Source organism: Chrysochloris asiatica, unplaced genomic scaffold (assembly GCF_000296735.1).
Source record: "Chrysochloris asiatica unplaced genomic scaffold, ChrAsi1.0 scaffold00269, whole genome shotgun sequence".
Taxonomy (NCBI): Eukaryota; Metazoa; Chordata; class Mammalia; order Afrosoricida; family Chrysochloridae; genus Chrysochloris; species Chrysochloris asiatica.
Window position 1 is genome coordinate 1,215,149 of NW_006408787.1, and position 19,069 is coordinate 1,234,217.

At 39.0% G+C, this 19,069-nt stretch overlaps 1 protein-coding gene across 1 annotated transcript in view; it reads left to right on the top strand.

The window, feature by feature from the left end:
- The first annotated feature begins 1,066 nt into the window (after positions 1–1,066).
- ARAP2 (ArfGAP with RhoGAP domain, ankyrin repeat and PH domain 2) overlaps positions 1,067–19,069 on the top strand; it is a 339,747-nt gene continuing 321,744 nt past the window's right edge. The window contains exon 1 of the mRNA XM_006874336.1: positions 1,067–1,965. Coding sequence (XP_006874398.1) covers positions 1,067–1,965 — 899 coding nt within the window. The remainder of the gene's footprint in view (positions 1,966–19,069) is intronic.

Genomic DNA, 19,069 nt, shown 5'->3' on the forward strand with positions numbered 1-19,069 from the left:
AACAGCACCATAGCACTGTTAAGAAAATCATCTAAAATTTAAAAATTTTATACAATCCAAAGAACGTATAGCATGTTCTTTCAGTGCCGTTATTGGAGGTGTTGTTTAAGAGCCACACCCTGGGGATATTTAATTTTAAGTCTAATTCCTGTGGTTGATGTTACTATTTGCTGTTTGATTAGAGCCCAGACACTGTGAAGACACCTGTTATTTTGTAGTTTTTTTTCACTGGAAAAGTAACTCCAAAGATTCTGGTTTTATTGCCCTGTAGAACACTAACCAGTTTTTTAGAATCGAATCTAGTAGTCTTATTCTAACATGCTCTGTTTTACCCCCTTTAATATTTTTTCTTTTTATCAGAGTCCTGGTAGTGTAGTGGATTACAAACTGGGCTGCTAACCACAAGGTCAGCTGTTTGAATCTACCAGTAGAAAGATGAGACTTTCTGTTCCCATAAAGATTTTCAGCCTCGGAAATCCTATACAGGGTTGCTATGAGTTGGAACTGATTTGGTGGCGCACCAATATTTTTTAATTGCTTTTCCCAACGATCAATATAAACCAATCTTCGAAATGCTTTTAGAACCAGCTTTATTTACCACCTTACTGGTTCCTAGGTGTAGTATTCCCTAGGAACATGAGTTTGAACTTTTGACACATGTTCATTCTGTACTTGTATGAGAACCATTTTTAACCTTTTGAAAATCATTTTGACACTGTAACATTTCTGTTCTGTACTTTTAACACTAAACCTAGGATTGGCTTTTTAGGGCATTAACATAGCAGTACCCCAAGATTCTACGACCTTGGTCAATGAGAGTTATTGTTCTAGCTTCTATTTTGTTTCTTCATAGTTTGTAATGTAAGACTCAATTTTAATAATTAATGTGTAGTAATAAGTTACTTCAATTTGTTTTCTTCCAGGATTAACACACGGAATGATTACTGTGGAGAAAATTACATTTGGAGAAGTTTCCCTGTTGTGAGTGATACAGAGGAAGAACAAATACTTCAAAGTACATTGTACTTTTTTTTTTGAAACTCAACTTAGTAATGAAGCCATCATTATGACCTCAGTAAGTGAAATTAATGTTGATATCAAAGATTTCCTAATGAGCATTAACTTGGAGCAGTATCTCTCACATTTTCATGACTTTGGTCTTAATACTGTGAAGGACTGTGGAGCAATAAATGACAGCCTGCTACACAAAATTGGAATATCACCTACAGGACACCGTAGGAGGATACTCAAACAATTGCAGATAATCTTATCAAAAATGCAAGATATCCCAATATATGCAAATGTTCAGAAAACAAAGAGGAGTGATGAGACTTCAAAGGCTAGCCATGCTTTGTCTTCTGATCAAAATGCCTGCATACAACAGTCAGATTCTGGTAGCGTTCAGACTCCTAGCCCTTTGGAGACTGTTATGAAGAATCTTAATCAAAATATTGACAGTATAGAAAATAGCCAGTCTCTCAAACTAGGTAACTTACCTCTTCCTGTACACAGCTCTCCTATTCCAACGAAAGAACCACACCTGCATTTGAGTTCTTATCAGGACTCTGTTCTTCGTAGAGAAAATATTAGAACAGAATCCTTGATTACAAAGAAGACTGTGGATTGCACCATCAAAGAAGAACAACCAAAACAAGTTGATTTGATCTCAGAAAATCTCAGCAAGCTTCCTAATGCAGATCCTGCATGTCTTCCCTCCCTTGGCTATTCACCATCAGAAGCAAGTTCTGGAATTGGAACTGATGGCTTATTACAAAGCTTACCACCAACTCCCTTCTTTCAATTTCAAGGAGAAATGGTTGTGAATGATTTGTATATTCCATCATCACCAAGCTTAACACCAATGAGAAGTCGTAGCAAGTTGGTTTCAAGACCATCCAGATCTTTCCTGCTAAGACATCGACCTGTACCAGAGATTCCAGGGTCAACAAAAGGAATCTCTGGAAGGTAAGAATTAGTTATGATGAACTAGAAATATTTGATTTGGGGGAATTAGTTATTTTTAACAATTATCTTTTTAGCGTTCCTTTTTAATAAATTTGACCTCCGTTTATTTATATACCTTTTCAGCCAGCATTTTTTCTTTGTTCTCTTTTAAAATGTTTTTTCTCATGCAATAAATATCCTGTACACTTTTATAGAGTCTAGACCACAAGGTTAGTTTGAACTACAAGGTTGGCAGTTCAAATTCAGATGCTCCTTGGAAAACACTCTACAGGGTCACTATGGTCACTATAAATCAGAAATGACTCTGAGGCACTTAACAACAACGGCATTTTCAGTTAAGGACCAAGGCTGTCCTCCTTTCCCCATGTAGTTGGGCAGTACTTGCTTTAATTCTTTTAATTCTACTTTTAGTTCTACGTGAATATTTTTTCTCATTCCTTTCTATCTACACCTGGTGGGATACTTCTCATTTTTGAACAGCCATCTCTCCACCCTAGATATGATTCCTTGGGACCATGCTTTCATGTTTTTATCTCTAGTGCCTGGCACCAATTAATCATTTTCTACAGGCACCTACTGAACACTTTCTTGGTAGTTTCAAGTGATGTGAAGAAAAATCAGAGGACTCACTGTCTAGTGGAGGAGGCAGAAGTAAGCAGTTGATAACAGTACCTTATGAAACCATTAGAGACCAGAACCTAGGAAGGGGCCCTGCCAGCATGTGGGGTCATTGATATCCTGTGGTAACTGTGGAGTCTTAGAAGACTTGACTTGATCACAAAGAAGTTTACATCTGTTTTCTCACAGTTACACCTAAAAATAGTTGTGGTTTTCTGAAGGACTAAGGTGTGGTGTTACTTTTTCTGTGTAAAAACTAACACTTACATCTCAGCTGAGAGGCATGAGGATGTTCAAATGTGACTGTTAATGCTGTGGCAGAAAATGCTGTCCCTGATTTGCTGCACAGGCTCTAGGTGGGTGTTTCTGCCACATTTCCCTTCTCCCCACTAGCAGCTCCTATGGCCAGTTCTTGGTCTCTCTCCTTTTCTATTTTTAAATTAATATTTTTATTGTGGTGAAAATATATACAATAAACTGGTTATCTGTTTAATGATGTCTACATTTTATTAATTCGGTGATGGTTGATTACATTCTTCAAGTGTGTAACCACTTTTACTGTCCTTTTCCAAATTCTTCCACTCCCTGTTACATAAACTCTCTGCCCTCTAAGCAACCTTCCCCTTTCCATCTTCCTCCCACACCTAGTAATTACCACTAGTAAACAGATATATAGAAACTAGTAGTGCTTATTTGGAGTTCTGGTATGGCGCTGTGGGTTAATGCACCAGACTGCAAAGCTGTTTGTACTACAAGGTCAGTGGTTCAAGTTCACCAGCAGCTCCTCGGAAACCCTATATAGGGTCACTATGGGTCGGAACTGACTCAGCAGCACTTCCAGCAACAACAACAGTGCTTATTTCATATAAATGAGATTCTACAATATATAAACACATGTTGCATAATATACATATTACATATTTTCTCCACGTGTCTTGGCATTCTAATTCCTCTGGGTGTAGGAGATAAGCAGCACAGGGACCCTGAGTCCAAAGGATGCACACTGCTCTTGACTTTTCTTTTTTGTTGGTAGTGGACCTTTCTCCCTGTTCTCTTCTCTCTTCTTTTATCTGTTATGTAAGATAAAAGGTGGTTCAGGCCACATGCCATGCCAGGGAAATTCTCTTTGCATCAGATCAGGACTGGGACCTGTGCTAGGGTGTTACGTCCCAGCCTGCCCCTTACAACATAGTGTTTGATTTTTTCCAGATTACACTATGGGGATGATTTCATCATTGCATAACTGCCGAACCGCTGAGAATCATGACATGATCGTGCCAAATTCATACATTCTTTTGGGGGACATGATTCATTCCATAATAAATAGCTAGAACAAGCTCTGAATAATAAGACAGGTTTGATATTCCCATTGTGGTCACGAGTCTTTGAAGTTTAGAATGGAGCTCCCGCTTCAAATTAACTGCTGCTTAGGCAGCCCATTTGCAGAGTGCACTTTTTAAAAAATTATTTATTTTGATGGTAAAACAGCAGAAACAGTTATGAAAATACTATTTTCACCTCTGGATGGTATTATTAGATAATAACTTTGGAAGGAACTCTTGATTTTATGACACAGTTACTTATAAATTAAATTCTTTTGCTATTTCGAAGAATCAAATGAATTCATTTTGAAAGGTTTTCATGTAATAACCTTGAGATCAAAATCTTTATAAATAACAAGTTATATATTATAGAATTTGTTTAATTTATGGAATAAATTAAACAAATTCTATAGGTGGTTTTGAAAGTGAAACTAGCTTTTCCAGAGATCTAGGACAAGTCCTGGTGTGGTTCTGTGGGTTAATGTGTCAGATTGCAAAGTCGTATGAATTGCGAGGTCAGTGGTTCAAGCTCACCAGCTGCTCCTTGGAAACCCTATACAGGATCTCTATGGGTTGGAATCAACTCAGTGGCACTTAACAACAACAACAACAGGACAAGATAGAAGAAGTTCATCCAGAATGCTCTTTAGAAGTCCAAATGACAAGACTTCATTTCTCATGCTTTGCACATATTGTCAAAAGTGATCAGTCCCTGGAGAGAGGGACATCATGCTTGGTAATATGGCGAGTCAGTGATAAAAAGGAAGACCCCCAATGAGATGGATTGGCACAGTGGAAGCAGCAAAGGTCTCAAGCTGAAGAACAATTGTGAGATGGCACAGGACTGGACAGTGTTTTGTTCTATTGTGCATCGGGTCACTATGAGTCGGAACCGACTCAAGGGCAACCAGCAACAGCAACAACAACAACAACAACAACAACAACAACAACAACAGAACAAGTCTTGATTGATTTTATTTTAGTTTTCCTCCACAGTCCTGATAAAAACATGAAAAAAAAAAAAACAGAAAAACTACTTGTCTTAAAAATTGTAGAAGGTAAGAAGTTAGTTGTCCACGTGGACCAGTTTAAACATTTGCCAGTGAATCGGTAGTACTTTACTCTTGTCTTTGAATGTGAACCAAAGATAGGGGGAGCCCCAGTTTGAGTTCATGCAGCCTTCAGGAAAAAAAAAACAAAAACATCTTCCAGTTTGTTGTAAGAGCCTTGGTGGCACTGTGAATTAGGCTGTGGGTTTGATTGCTAACTTCAAGGTTGGCAGTTCAAGTATACCAGCCCTTCCTTGGTCTGCTCTTGTAAAGATTTAGAGTCTTAGAAGGTCTATAAGGGCACTATGAGTAGGAATCAACTGGATGTCAGTAAGCAGTGGGTGATCATTGGTTTATCTTAATGGGATTGAGCCCTGTCTTCTTTCTTTACTGGGATCTACTGGGATCTTATTATTTCTGCTCTGGATTTGCAGCCATGAGACTTTCTGACACTTAAATTAGGAGAAAATAGTGTGACAGCTGTTCTTTTCTAGTTGTTGTTGTTGGCAGGTGCCATCGAGTCGGAACCGACTCATAGCGACCCCATGCACAGCAGAACGAAACAATGTCCGATCCTGGGCCAACCTCACTACCGCTGCCACACTTGACGCCATCAATGATGCCACCTGGCCAATCCATCTCGTTAGGGGTCTTCCTCTTTTTCTCTGACCCTCCACCTTACCCAGCATGACAACCTTCTCCAGTGACTATTCCCTTCTGACAATATGTCCAAATTCTTTTCTAGTAGGTTAAGACAAATTTCACCAAACATTGTCTGTCTATATTTTTTGCTCTAATCTTTATAAGGAGTCCTGGTGTGATACTGTAGCATAAGCACTAGACCACAAGGTTGGTTTGAAGCACAAAATCAGTGGTTCAGACTCACCAGCCGATCTTTGGAAACCCTGTATAGGGTTACTATGACTCAGAACCAATTCGGCAGTGCTTAACAACAATGAACTTTATAAAGAAGGCCTGGTTGCACAGTGAGTCAAGCATTGGGCCTGTAATCTCAAGGTTGATGGTTCAAACCCACCAGTTTCTTTGTGGGAGAAAGTGGAGACTGCCTGCTCCCATAAAGATTTCTAGTCTTGGAAACCTTAAGGAACATATTACAGTGTCCTGTAGGTTGGTTGTGAGTCAGGATCTAATGGATGGCAGTGGGTTTTCGTTTGGTTTTGGTTTTCTCTTTATATAGATCCTTGTATCATTTGCCTATTCTGGATTCAAAATGACCTCCATATGCATATAGAAGGAGCTCTGGTAGAGTCTTGTTGTTGTTGTTGTTATGTGTCGTGGAGTCGGTTCCAACTCATAGCGACCCTGTACAGGGTTTCTGAGGCTGTAAATCTCTACGGGAGCAGAAAGCCTCATCTTTCTCCCACGAAACAGCTGGTAGTTTCGAACTGCTGACCCTGAGATTAGCAACCCTATTCATAACCACTACACTACCAGAGAGCCTCAGAAATCCTGTACAGGGTCACTATGAGTCAGAACCGACTCCACGGCACACGTCAACAACAACGACATATGCATATAGAATAATTGCTCAGAATAGATCATATGCTTGAACTTCGGTGAGTTTGATAATTTTTTTTAACTGATAAAGTTCTTTGCTTGATTTTCCTAATAAAAAATATTTCTTTATGGCCGATGCTTTTACTGTAGTTTCTTTACTAATTAAGTATTTCATGTGTTGTTATCTCCATGGAGTCAGTGGCTCATAACACCATACACAACAGGATTCTATGTTGGTAATCTCATACTGCTAACCATAAAATCAGCTGTTCAAACTCACCAGCCGAGCTTCTGGAGAAAGATGAGGCTTTCTGCTCCCCATAAAGATTTGCTGATTTGGAAACCTGTACAGGGTCACTGAGTTGGAATCTACTCGATGGCAGTGAGTTATGCTGGGCATTGAACATCGATCACCTTCATCTGAGATGCTTCAGTTTCCTAAAGCCCCCAAGTAGAAAGCATCTTGACATTTCTGTGAGAAGCATAGGAGTACTCTGTGATCTTGATTTGGAGGATCCCTCCCTAGTGTTTTGTGGCAGAAAGAAATATCTTTTTCTCCTTGCCAGTTTAATGACTTAATTCATCTTCCAGAAGTAATCATTTTAACCTTGGCGGAGATCACAAACGCCTCTTCTTGAGGTGTGTTGTTTAGTGCTGTCAAATCGGTACTGATTCATAGCAATTCTGTTTAGGGTCACAAGGAGCTCCTGGTGGGTTTGAACTGCTGACCTTGTGGTTAGCAGTCCAGTATTGTCTGACAGCACCATATCAGTAGTTCTCCTTTGATTAGTCGAAGAGAGAACTGCAAGCAGTAGAGGCAGTGGGGTGGGGGAGGGAAGGGATGTAAGGCTGCACTGGAAAATCTCATGAGAATGGCCTTGGAGGGGTTTTCAGAAGTTTAAAATTCAATTTGAAGTCTCCATCCTTTTCATAGATTTTTATTAAAAATAAAAATCTCAGATTTTTTTCTGTAGATGTTTATTATAGCTATTAGAATGTATATTATTTTAAAGTTTAGAGTGTATACTATTTTAACGTTTAGAGTATATATTATTTTAAAGTTTAATGTTTAAAATATATGAACAGAAAACATACAGAAAAGTAATGAGCAACTGTTGCATTGAATAAATACAACTACAAAAAAACCCACAACTTTTTTCTGTTTAAGAAAAAATTTCCATGGCATGTTACAGCAGAAAAATGCTTCGAAATCTTGAAGCTCAGTTGTTTTATTTTCAACTAGCTATTTTTAAGTGTAATTAAGAAAACAGGATGATTATTTTAGTACTTAAAACATTTTGTCTTGAACATCTAAATAATTCAATCAAAATTTAAATAATTCATACTCTGGTTTATTGTTATAGTGTAAAGGTGTTTATCAGCTCAATATTCTTTACATGTAAAAATAATTAAGTTTATACATTATATTTTCTTTGTTAAAAGTAAAACCGAAAAATTTTAAACTGAAACTTTTGCCAGTTGATGTAAAAATGTGTCATAATAATGACATAGACTTTTGTATTGCGGTTTTTCTGTATCATTTATGGTTTATCATGTTTTTTTAAATTTCTGTGCATTGTAAGTATCACTTGTCTACCTATACTGTTAACCCCTTCGCATATGTTTTGAATTCCTGTTTATGTTTGAACTTAAATGTTAGTAAACCTCTAGGTAGTTTTGAAAGTGCTGGCTAGTGATTGTGTTGGCTTTTCTTTGGAGTTCAACTGTGCAATGACAAGTATTTCACTGTGATATGAGTAAGCTGCATTTTTTTATTTTAATTCTGTGAAATAGTGATCTACTGAAGGTGTGTATATATGTGTGTGTATATATATATAATTTGGTGTTTTAACTAAATCATGGTGTCTTTGACTTGATTCTAACTCATAGCAACTCTGTATCAGTTTCTGAGGCTGTAAATCTATAGGAGCAGAAAACCTCATCTTTCTCCCGATAACTAAATAATTAGTCAGTGTTAAGTGTCTGTAAAGGGAGACCATTGATCTTACCTGTTAGGCCACTATATTTCTTGGCAGTGGTTAGTGATTAAAAATGTGAAAAACATAACATCTGTAGGTGTGCTGAACATTCATTTGATAATCTAAATTATTTCCACTTTTCAAGATCTTTAAATAAGCCATTTTGATTCTAATACTAAAGGCATTAAAAAAAAAAGGAAGTAAATCTGTTGCTGTTGAATCAATTCAGACTGCTGGTGACTCTATCAATATAAATTATTGACATAAAATCTATCATTTGGCTTTAAAAATCATACTTAAATTTGAATACAGATTTATTCAGAGTAAACCTTTTTAATTTTTTAAGTTTCTTTTTTTAAAGCCACAAATCAAGCTGCATGAATAATTTCTCAAGTTCATTAGCATACTGAACAACTAAACCTAGAAGAGTGACATATATATAATCTGATGCTTGGGATGCTTGAGACATTCCTACAAATAACTATTGTTGACTCATGCACTGGTCTAAAGTCCTGAGGGATTATGGGGAGGGATGGTAATAGAATGATGATGAGGTCACATAAATGGACAAGAAGAAGCACATTCTCATTTCTTGGAGTTTAGAAATGCACACTGAGCCAAGAATTATAGTATGATTCATCTTAAGAATTACTCTGAATAATCACAACTAAAATATCGACAAAATTATTCAAATTTGGAATATGTCACACATATGAAAAAACATGCAAAATATAGTTAACCATATAATACCATTGAATAAGCACTGGACTACAACATCGGTTTGAGCAACAAGATAGGTGGTTCAAACACACCTGCTTCTCCTGGGAAACCCCATACTGGGTTACAGTAAGTCACAACTGACTTAAGTACACTTTACAGCAACAACAATATTATGTAAACTAGGTTGAGCAGCACTTAATGAGAATTCAATATAGTTACCATATAATACTATCTAAACTTGATGAAGTTGAGTTATGGTGTTGGAGAAGGGTATTGAAAGTACTATGGATTGCCTAAAGAACAAATTTGTGTTGGAAGAAGTACAGCCAGAATGCTCCATAGACGCTAGGATGGCCAGACTTAGTCTCACATATTTCTGACATATTATCAGGAAGGACTGGTCCCTGGAGAAGGACATCATGTTATGGGTGAAAAGTGGAGGGTCAGGAAAAAACAGGAAGATCCCTAATGAGATGGATTGACACAGGGGTGGCCGCAGTGGGCTCAAGTGTAACAATGATTGTGGCGATGACACAGGACTGGCAGTGTTTGGTTCTGTTGTGCGTAGGGTTCCTATGAGTCAGAAGTGACTCAACAATGACAACACCTAACAACAACCACCTTAACAAATATTAATAAACTGCTATGATCAATTACAATTTTATTCTGTTGAGAAATAATAGCTACCTTCGCTACCTCTTTCTTCCCTGAACAGAAGAAACCATTGGCTGAAATGGGTATTTATCCTATTAATGTATGTTTTTTACTTTTCTGTGTTTTTACTATAAATAGATTAGTATTGCATGTTTATTATTTATGAAAATAACATGTATGTTGTGCTTTTCAAATTTGACGTTTGAATATTCTGTTTGAGATTTGTGTACACTGTGCAAATGCTTATGTAATAACAGTATAGTAACATAGTATGGATAACATTGTGAAAAATGAGCATTTCAGGACAGTTAATAGTGCCTTTGCAGAACCTGTACATAGGCCAAGCGGCAGTAGTTCAAACATAACAAGTAAATACTGAGTGGTTTAAAATCAGTAAAGTTGTTTGTCAGGGTTGTGTTCTTTTACCATATTTATTCAGTCTGTATGCTGATTAAATTATCCAGAACTTGGACTATATGAAGTCTAATACAGCATAAGGATTGGAGAAGACTCGTTAACCTGTGACATGTAGATGATGCAACATTTCTTGCTGGAAGTGAAGAAGACTTGAAGCACTTAATGATGAAGATCACAGACTACAACTTCCATCACCTCAGTATAAAGAAAACAAAATCTTCACAACTGGACCAATAAATAACATCATAAATGGAGAAACTATTAAAATTACCAGACTTCATTTTTCTTGGATGAACTGTCGACACTCATGGAAGCAGCAGGCAAGAAATAAAATGACATATTGCATTGAGCAAATCTACTTCAAAAGACCTATTTAGCTATTAAAGTGTTAAATAGCAAAGGTGTCATTTTAAGGATGAAGGTATGCCTAACCCAGTCCATGGTATTTTCAGTAACCTCATATACATGCAAAAAGTGAACAGCGAATAAGGAAGACCAGAGAAGAATCAGTGCATTTGAATTATGGTGTTGGTGCAGAATATTGAATATACCATAGACTTCCAGAAGAATGAACAAATCTGTTTGGAAAAAGTACTGCCAGATTGCTTGTGAGAAGTGAAAATGATGAGACTTAGTCTCTTGTACTTTGGATATGGTATGAGGAGGGACCAGTCCTTGGAGAAGGACATCATACTTGGTCAGTGAAAAAGAGGAAGACCATCAATGAGATGGACTGATATACTGATTACAATAATGGACTCAAATGGAGTTATTGTCCATGGCAATAACTGAGGATGGCATTGAACTGTATAGCATTTCATTCTGTTCATGTGTCAATATGAGTTGGAATTGATTCAACGATACCTAATAACAACATAACATGTGAAGTATGCTGTTGTGCATAGGGTCGCTATGAGTCAGATCTGACATGATGGAACCTAACAGCAGCATATAGTCCACAATATACGAGGGTGAGTCAAAAATTATCCTCACTCCGGTTATATTAAAATGCCTGCCCACATCCACGGCTGATGACAATATTGAATGTGCATGTGAAATGATTCTATTGAATAGATGAATGACAGTGGATGGTGTGGCAAATGATTTGCAAATCAGCCATGGTTCTGCTTATGAAATAATCCACAACAGATTTATGCAAGATGGATTCTGAAATAACTCATGGAATCGCATAAACAGAAGTGTTTGGACATCTGCAGACAAAATTTATACTGATACTCGAAGGAACGTAAAAGTTTCTTTAAAAATAAAAAATCATTACTGGTGATGAGACATGGATTCATCAGTATAAGCCTGAGAATCAATGGCAGAGTATGGGATGGAAACATCCTCAATCACTGACCTAGAAAAAATTCAAATGTCAACAGTCAGCTGGAAAATGGATGCCTACAATTTTCTGGGATTCTCAAGAGCCAATATTGAAGTACTATCCGGAGTCCTGGTGTGGTGCTGTGGGCTAATGTGTCAGACTGCAAAGTTGTTTGAACTGCAAGGTTCGTGGTTCAAGCTCACCAGCTGCTTCCTTGGAGACCTTATACAGGGTCCCTATGGGTCAGAATCAACGGCACTTTACAACAACAACATCAGGGAAAGAGATTCAACAATCACAGTGCTCATTACAGTGAGATGCTCCCTGAAAAGCTGAAGCCCAAACTTTGGATTAAGAGCAGAGGAATATTATCCAAGGGCATTGTGATCTTGCATGACAATGCATGTCAATATACCTCTGCCCACATTGTTGACACCCTGCAAACACTTTGTTTTAAGGTGTTAAAGCATCCTCTTTAGAGTCCTGATCTTGCTCCATTGGACTTTCACCTGTTTGGTCTGGAAAGCAGCCCTTCTAGGATGAAGATTGAGATCTGATAAAGAAGTGAAGACCACAACAGTGGCTTTAAGCTTAGCCTAAAATATTTTTAGTAAGGGAGTATGAAAGCTTGTTGACATATGGACAAAGTGTAGTGAAAAGCAAGGAGATTATGTTAAAAAAAAAATGGTGTATTTTTTCTAAAAGTTGATTAAATTCTTCAGGCAGAGTGCAGATAATATTTTAATCACCTTTGTATAAAATAAAAAACTTGTTTTTCAAAAACAGTTAAAATAAAAAATGAAAAAGATCATGATTACTTCCATCAATGCATTGCATATTGCAGGGAGATTCAAGAGGTAGAATTATGATAACATTAATAATTGGATGATGGAGGACAAGATGATGGAGAAGTTGCTATAGTTGAAGATGATGGCCCTGAAGCTGGAGAGTCAGGGTTTGACTCTTAAGCTGAAGGGGGAGAGGAGTTACTATTGGAATCAGTTTTTCTCATTATACATGGCCTTTCAGCTGTATAGCCTCAGTAACTAGTAAGCTTTGGAGAACATCTCTGTATTAGGATCTTGCGCTTCTAATTTTGCTCCTTAGAAAACCTATACAGGGTTGCTATGGGTTGGAACCGACTCGACAGCACTTAACAACAACAACAACAACAACTACTACTACTACTCCATTTAGAAGGAGCTCTGGTAGCCTAGTGGTTACGAATCGGGCTGCTAACCTTAAAGTCAGCAGTTCGAAACTACCAGCTGTTCTGTGGGAGAAAGATGAGGCTTTCTGCTCCTGTAAAGATTTGCAACCTCGGAAACCCTGTGCAGGGTCACTATGAGTTGTCACCAATGTCACGGTACTTACCAACAACAACAACTCCATTTAGGGAGTCCTGGTGAGGTGTTGTGGGTTAATGCTCCAGACTTCAAAGCTGTTTGAACTGCAGGGCCAGTGGTTCAAACTCACCAGCTGCTCCTTGGAAACCCTATATTGGGTCGCTGTGGGTCAGAATCGACTTGACAGCGCTTCACAACAGCTTCATGTAGATGAAAGACTTCAGCAAAACTCTTTCATTAAAAATTTATTCAATTTGGAGTTTTGGTGTGGCACTGTGTGTTAATGTGTTGGAACCACAAGATTGGTGGTTCAAGCTCACCAGCTGCTCCTGGGAAGCCCTATACATGGTCGCTATGAGTCGGAACTGACTCAACAGCACTTAACAACATCTCCAATGAGATGAAAGGCTTTAGCTAATCCTTTCATTAAACACTTATTCAGCTCAGAGTTTTTAGGTCCCACTCTTTTTCCTCATATGCTATCAACTGCTGCTGTAATTCTCTAAGTCTATATTGGCTAGTTTCACAGCATGGGAGATGAATAACTGCACAACAGCATTTTCACTGATGTTCACTACAATTGATTACTAACATTGACCACCGCTTGCCTGGCCTCAGTGAGGTCTTAGCAGGAAACCCAAGAAAAGCATGTGTGAGTTGGAGGCACAATTTGTTCCACTCCTATCATATTTGATTGTTTCCCTTCACCCCAAGAACCTACAAAATTTTTGATGGCTATATAGATTGCTCCACAACTCCCTTAAGCTTATCCCATGATCCTGGGTAGCTTGGACTGCTTGTGAGAAGGGCCACTGTTGTCCACTGTCTATGTTATTGCTAAGTTCAGTTGAGTCAGTTCCCATTCAAAGTGACCCTGTATAGGGTTTCCAAGGAGCAACTAGTGGGTTTGAACTTCCAACTTTGCAGTTAGCAGTCCAATGCTTATCCTACAGGACCATTCCATGATCTATTTGCTGGGGTAGTGATGTGGTGTTGGGAGGAAGGGGTTAAAATATGACCTTTACAATGGTGTGAAGGTCATCTAAAGTGCTTGAGTTCCAGGTCATTGTCAAGCACATGGAGAATCTTGAAAGGATCTTGGCCAAGAAGGGACAAAATGCTTCAGGAACCAAACGTTAAAGATGGCAGCTGTAATCCAAGTGTTTGCATTTGCCTTCCACACATGCCTTCATGATAATGGAAGGTGCCCTCAGATTTAAAGGATACAAGTAAAGGAGTCCTGTTGTGGCACTGTAGAATAAGCACTGGACTGCTAACTGCATGGTTGACAGTTCACACACACGAACTGCTCCTTGGATTGCGGTGAGTTGGAAGCAACTTAACTGCATTTAACATTAACATACAAGTAAAGGCTCAAGCTTGAAATCCTCCAATGCCTTAAAAGTAGTTTATAGTTTGATGCCTTATGTTCTGGTATGTGTATGTGTGTGTATATATGCTTCTTTTTTTTTTTTCCTTTTTCAAAATATAGGTTCTTTAGCATCTTCCCCGTCTCCAAATTAAGACAGTGTTATCAGCCTTATATATTTGATCTGGTATAAAACCTCAAAGTTTTTTCCTCAACGTTTCGGGAAGCACTAACTGCTTCATCTTATATAATAGTATGTAAATCTGCCCTAACATTGAAATAATGGAATCAACCCACACTTGAAACAAATTCATCATCAAAATCACATTCATTAGCTGGAAGTGCAGCTTTTATATCATTGTAAAGACTTTGGGCCTTTTCTTGCACTCAGTAAGGCTAATAGGCATGTTACACTAATTTTGGTCATCTAACCAAATGATCAATAGCCTTTCCACTTCAATAATTAACCACTGCATCTGTTAGTAATAATTGTAGCTTTCATCAGGACTGAGCCTTTTCATGCTCCATTATTCTCAGGCTATCATTTTAAACTGTTCCCGTCTTAGACGTCTGTAGTCTAACATTTTTCCAATGATCAATGGTGTTCATCTCTTTCTAATCGATTTGTTTTTCCATTTTATTTTCAGTTGTGATCATTTTCCTGTTCTTTGAACATCAGTGGCACTTGCATCAGATTTAGACTTTAGAGACATGGTTACATAAGTGAAAAACAGGAAAGTGTGATGGTGATGGTGGTGGTTGTCAGGTGCAGTCAAGTCTTTCTGACTCACAGTGACCTTAGGCACAGCAGAACAAAACACTGCCCAGTCATGCACCATGCTCACAATTGTTTTCAAACTTGAACCCATTGCTGCTGCCACAGTGCCGATCTGTCATGTTGGGGGTCTTCCTCTTGGAGTCCTGGTATGGTGCTGAAGGATAATCACTGGACTGCTAACCACAAAGGTGATGATTCAAATCCAGCAGCTGCTCCTCAGAACCCCTATATAGTGTGGCTATGAGTCAGAACCAACTCAATAGCATTTAACAACAGTGTATATAATACAGCGAGACAGTTTTTCATTAAAAAAAAACCCCAAGTATTCCCTTACAAGGTTGCTTCCACTTTTCCACTATTACAAATGAAGTGTATTCATACTTTGAAAAAACAAATGTTCTCTCTAGGTGTGCCAGAAAGACCAACTATGTTTTTTTCTTAACAAGAATAATTGGATCAATCTTGCTCAGTGCTTGTATTGTGAAGGGGCATCACCCTATGCACTATACAAACTTTATCTCCTTAATCCTTGTTAAGTGCTGTGGAGTCAGTTCTGACTCATAGAAACCCTGTATAGGGTTTCCAGGGAGTGGTTGGTGGTTTCGAACTTCCAACCTTGTAGTGAGCAGTCCAGTGCTGATCCTACAGTGCCACACCAGGACTCCCATTAATCTTTACTCCTGTTCAACCGGCCCCGTTTTTATTCTACTTTAATAAGTGAGGAAAGAAGGCTCAGAATTGTTAGGTAGGTTGGCCAAGGCCACAGTGCTGCTTTTTCATGGGTTTTTAATTTTTGAAAATGAAATGTCAAAGAGCAAGTGGGAGTTTGAATTAAAGCATAGAATTTTATTAAAGAAATAGAACAACCTAAATTGGACAGCACTTCATGAGGATTCAAGAAAGTACTTTGGAGAGAGGAAAGAGGAAGCCTCACAGTTTAAATACAGAAAATCAAGAGATTTATAAGAAAGAAATTATGATTGATTTAAATTTGAAAAATCCTGCTTTAACAGACATTGGGCAGTTTCAAAATTGTTTTTGAGCATTGTTTTGTTGATTCAGTTTGCATGTTTTAAAGTTTTGTTAATCGGGATATTTCACGGCCAGCCTGAGTGACTCCTCTGGGAGCATGCTGTGGAAGGAATGGGAAGGTAGGGAGTCCACAGGCTTCCTGAGGTTTGCTGGCTGCCTGACTCCTGCAGCTTTGGCAGTGCCTCTTACGCTAATGCCAAAGACTCCTGGTGGCTCTGTAGGACAAGCATTGGACTGCTAAGTGCAGGGTTCGTAGTTCAAACTCACCAGCCACTCTGTGGGAGAAAGATGGAGGCTTTTACTCCCATGAAGATTTTCAACCTCGCAAACCATATGTGGGGCCCTGGTGTGGCACTGTAGCATAAGCATTGGACTGCTAACCACAGATCAAAAGTTTAAACCTACTAGCTGCTCCTTGGTAACCTACCCAGAGACCCTGTGAATTAGAACTGACTTGATGGCACTTAACAACTAAAAAACTCAGCCTTACACAGGGTTACTATGAGTCAGAATTGGCAGTGCGTCTGGTGGGTCTCCTTAGGCCAAACAAGCACCAAGATGTTTAAATCGTTCATACAACCATGCTTTTTATGTTTTTTTTTTTAACTTTTTATTGTGAATTATGTAGGTTTACATGGGATAACATCAGTTTTACATTCATCCTATTGTATTTCATTTCATTGCAATGATCACAATCCCCTCCATGCATTATCAAATAACCAAAGGATACACCCCACAGGCCTGCGCCCCAGCCTTCAGAACACAGCCCCTCTCCCTCCCTGAGTCCAGAGTCCCCAGCTGCTCCATCTATCCACATCATTGTTTCTGTCTCCATCCCTGGCATCACTGCCTCTCTGGGTAGGGTCACGCTCTCTACTCTTCTTCACTTGATGGGCCCAGGGACCTCCACTTCTGGGCTGCAAAATCATCCCTCCCCTCTATTGTCAAAAAACATCTACCTCTACATTTCAGACCCTCACAGTCAGTCCTGATGGCAATTATTTCACTATTGTACCACAAGAGTCTTATCCCCATTTCCGTTTGCCAGCCCAATCCCAACAGATTGGAAATCATTCAGTGGACATTCCACCTACCCTTGCCCTGTCTGGAACCCTCTTGAATGCTTGTAAGCCAGTCACTTCTTGCCTTTGTAGCCCCACCCCCTACTTAGGGTAACCAATGTGTAAGTTGCCCATCTCTGTCCAGGGGTGGGAGTGATCTTTGCTGTAAAGATTTATTCCCTTTTTTGAGCTGCTACATCCATATGTATGGGTAAAGTTCATCAAATTGTAGTGGGTTGCTCTTTTTTCTATTTTTTTTTTCCTTCCCTCTTCTTTCCTCTTCTAGTCGAGTTCTGATCATCCAGCTATCCTAACCAGGTCAAGTGGTTATTCTCTGCAAATATGGATGTTTTTGTGCATCTCTCCTCACTTTATATCAGCTGGATGCTTCACTCTCTGCTCTAGTCCTCTTTGGCCATGTCACTGCCTCTGGGCCCAGGAGTCTCCGGGTCATGCCTTAACTGCTGGCCATCCAGGTTTCTGCCCGGGTTCACAGGAGTTTATTGTATGTGGTTGGACTTAGATCCCAACTTCATTGCTGTTTTTTTCCCCCCTCTTTCCCTTATTGGTGACTAGTCAGACCACATGCCTGCTCTTGTATTCCCCTTGAGTCTTAGTCGTGGAAGGGAGTTTGCCCTGAGGTGACCCACCACTTGCAATGATGGCTCTTGGGCGAACAGCGTACTTGTGCTTGTAGTAATCAATCATACTGCCATTACTGCTTCTGATTTTTGCTGCTGGTTTTTCTTCACGAAGTATCTTCTGTTATTTTAGCCGCTCCAGGCTGGTCTACTCGTCCTTTCCAGTGGAAATTTCCTACCACAGACAATTCTGGATGGGATTTTGGTTTCCACCTATGGTCTTATGCAATGCAAAAGCTCCACAGAAGGTCTCTTTCACGGGGCAATTTCTAGCCTCCTTTAAGATATTCCAATCAGTTATAGGCTGAAGACACATTTACAAGTTTTCTATTGTGATGTTTCTGGCTATTCCTCCCCCTCCCCCCTTGTGTGTCTATTTCACAATGGTAGGCAAGGGAAACCAAGATTCAAAAGACAGCCAAGAATCTTAAACATTATTCCCCTCTTTTAGCCTGTCAAACCATGCTTCAATCCCTGTGTCCCTAAGCCATGTTGTTCAAGGTTGCGCATACATCATCATATACCTCTGTTCTACTTAGCCCATGCGTACCTGCCTAACTGTTCTCCTATCAGCCTTGTTATTCCATTCCCCTCCCCCTTTTTGTGTATTGCCTGCCCTCCCACCCCCAGCACCCAAGCTTTCCTGTGTCTATTCTGTACCCTGTGGTCTATCTTCTCCTCAGTCCCTCCCCTCCTCTCATCCCATACATCCCGGTGATCAGAAATTATATTTATATTTTTTAATTTCCCTTTTTGAGTAGGTTCTTTTTCTTAGTCTTTTACAATACTGGTCCTATGCAGTATTTCTCCTTTTGTGACTGACTAATTTCACTCACCATAATGTCCTCAAGGTTCATCCATGTTATGTGGTGGCTTGCAGACTCCTTGTTGTTCTTAACGGTAGCATAATGTTCCATTGTGTATATGTAGCACAGTTTTTTTTATCCATTTTTCAACTGATCGACATTTAGGCTGTTTCCATCTTTTTGCTATTGTAAATAGTGCTGCTATGAACACTGGTGTGCATATATCTACTCGTGTTATGGCTCGTATTTATTGTGGGTAAATACCAAGTAGAGGAATTTCTGAATCTTAAGATATTACTATTTCCAGCCTTCTGAGGAAGTGCCATATTGCTTTCCAGAAAGGTTGGACCATTTTGCAATCCCACCAACAATGTAGGAGGGTCCCAGTCTCTCTGCATCCTTACCAACATTTGTTGTCCTCTACTTTTTTTGATCTTTGCTGTTATTGCTGGTATGAGATGATACCT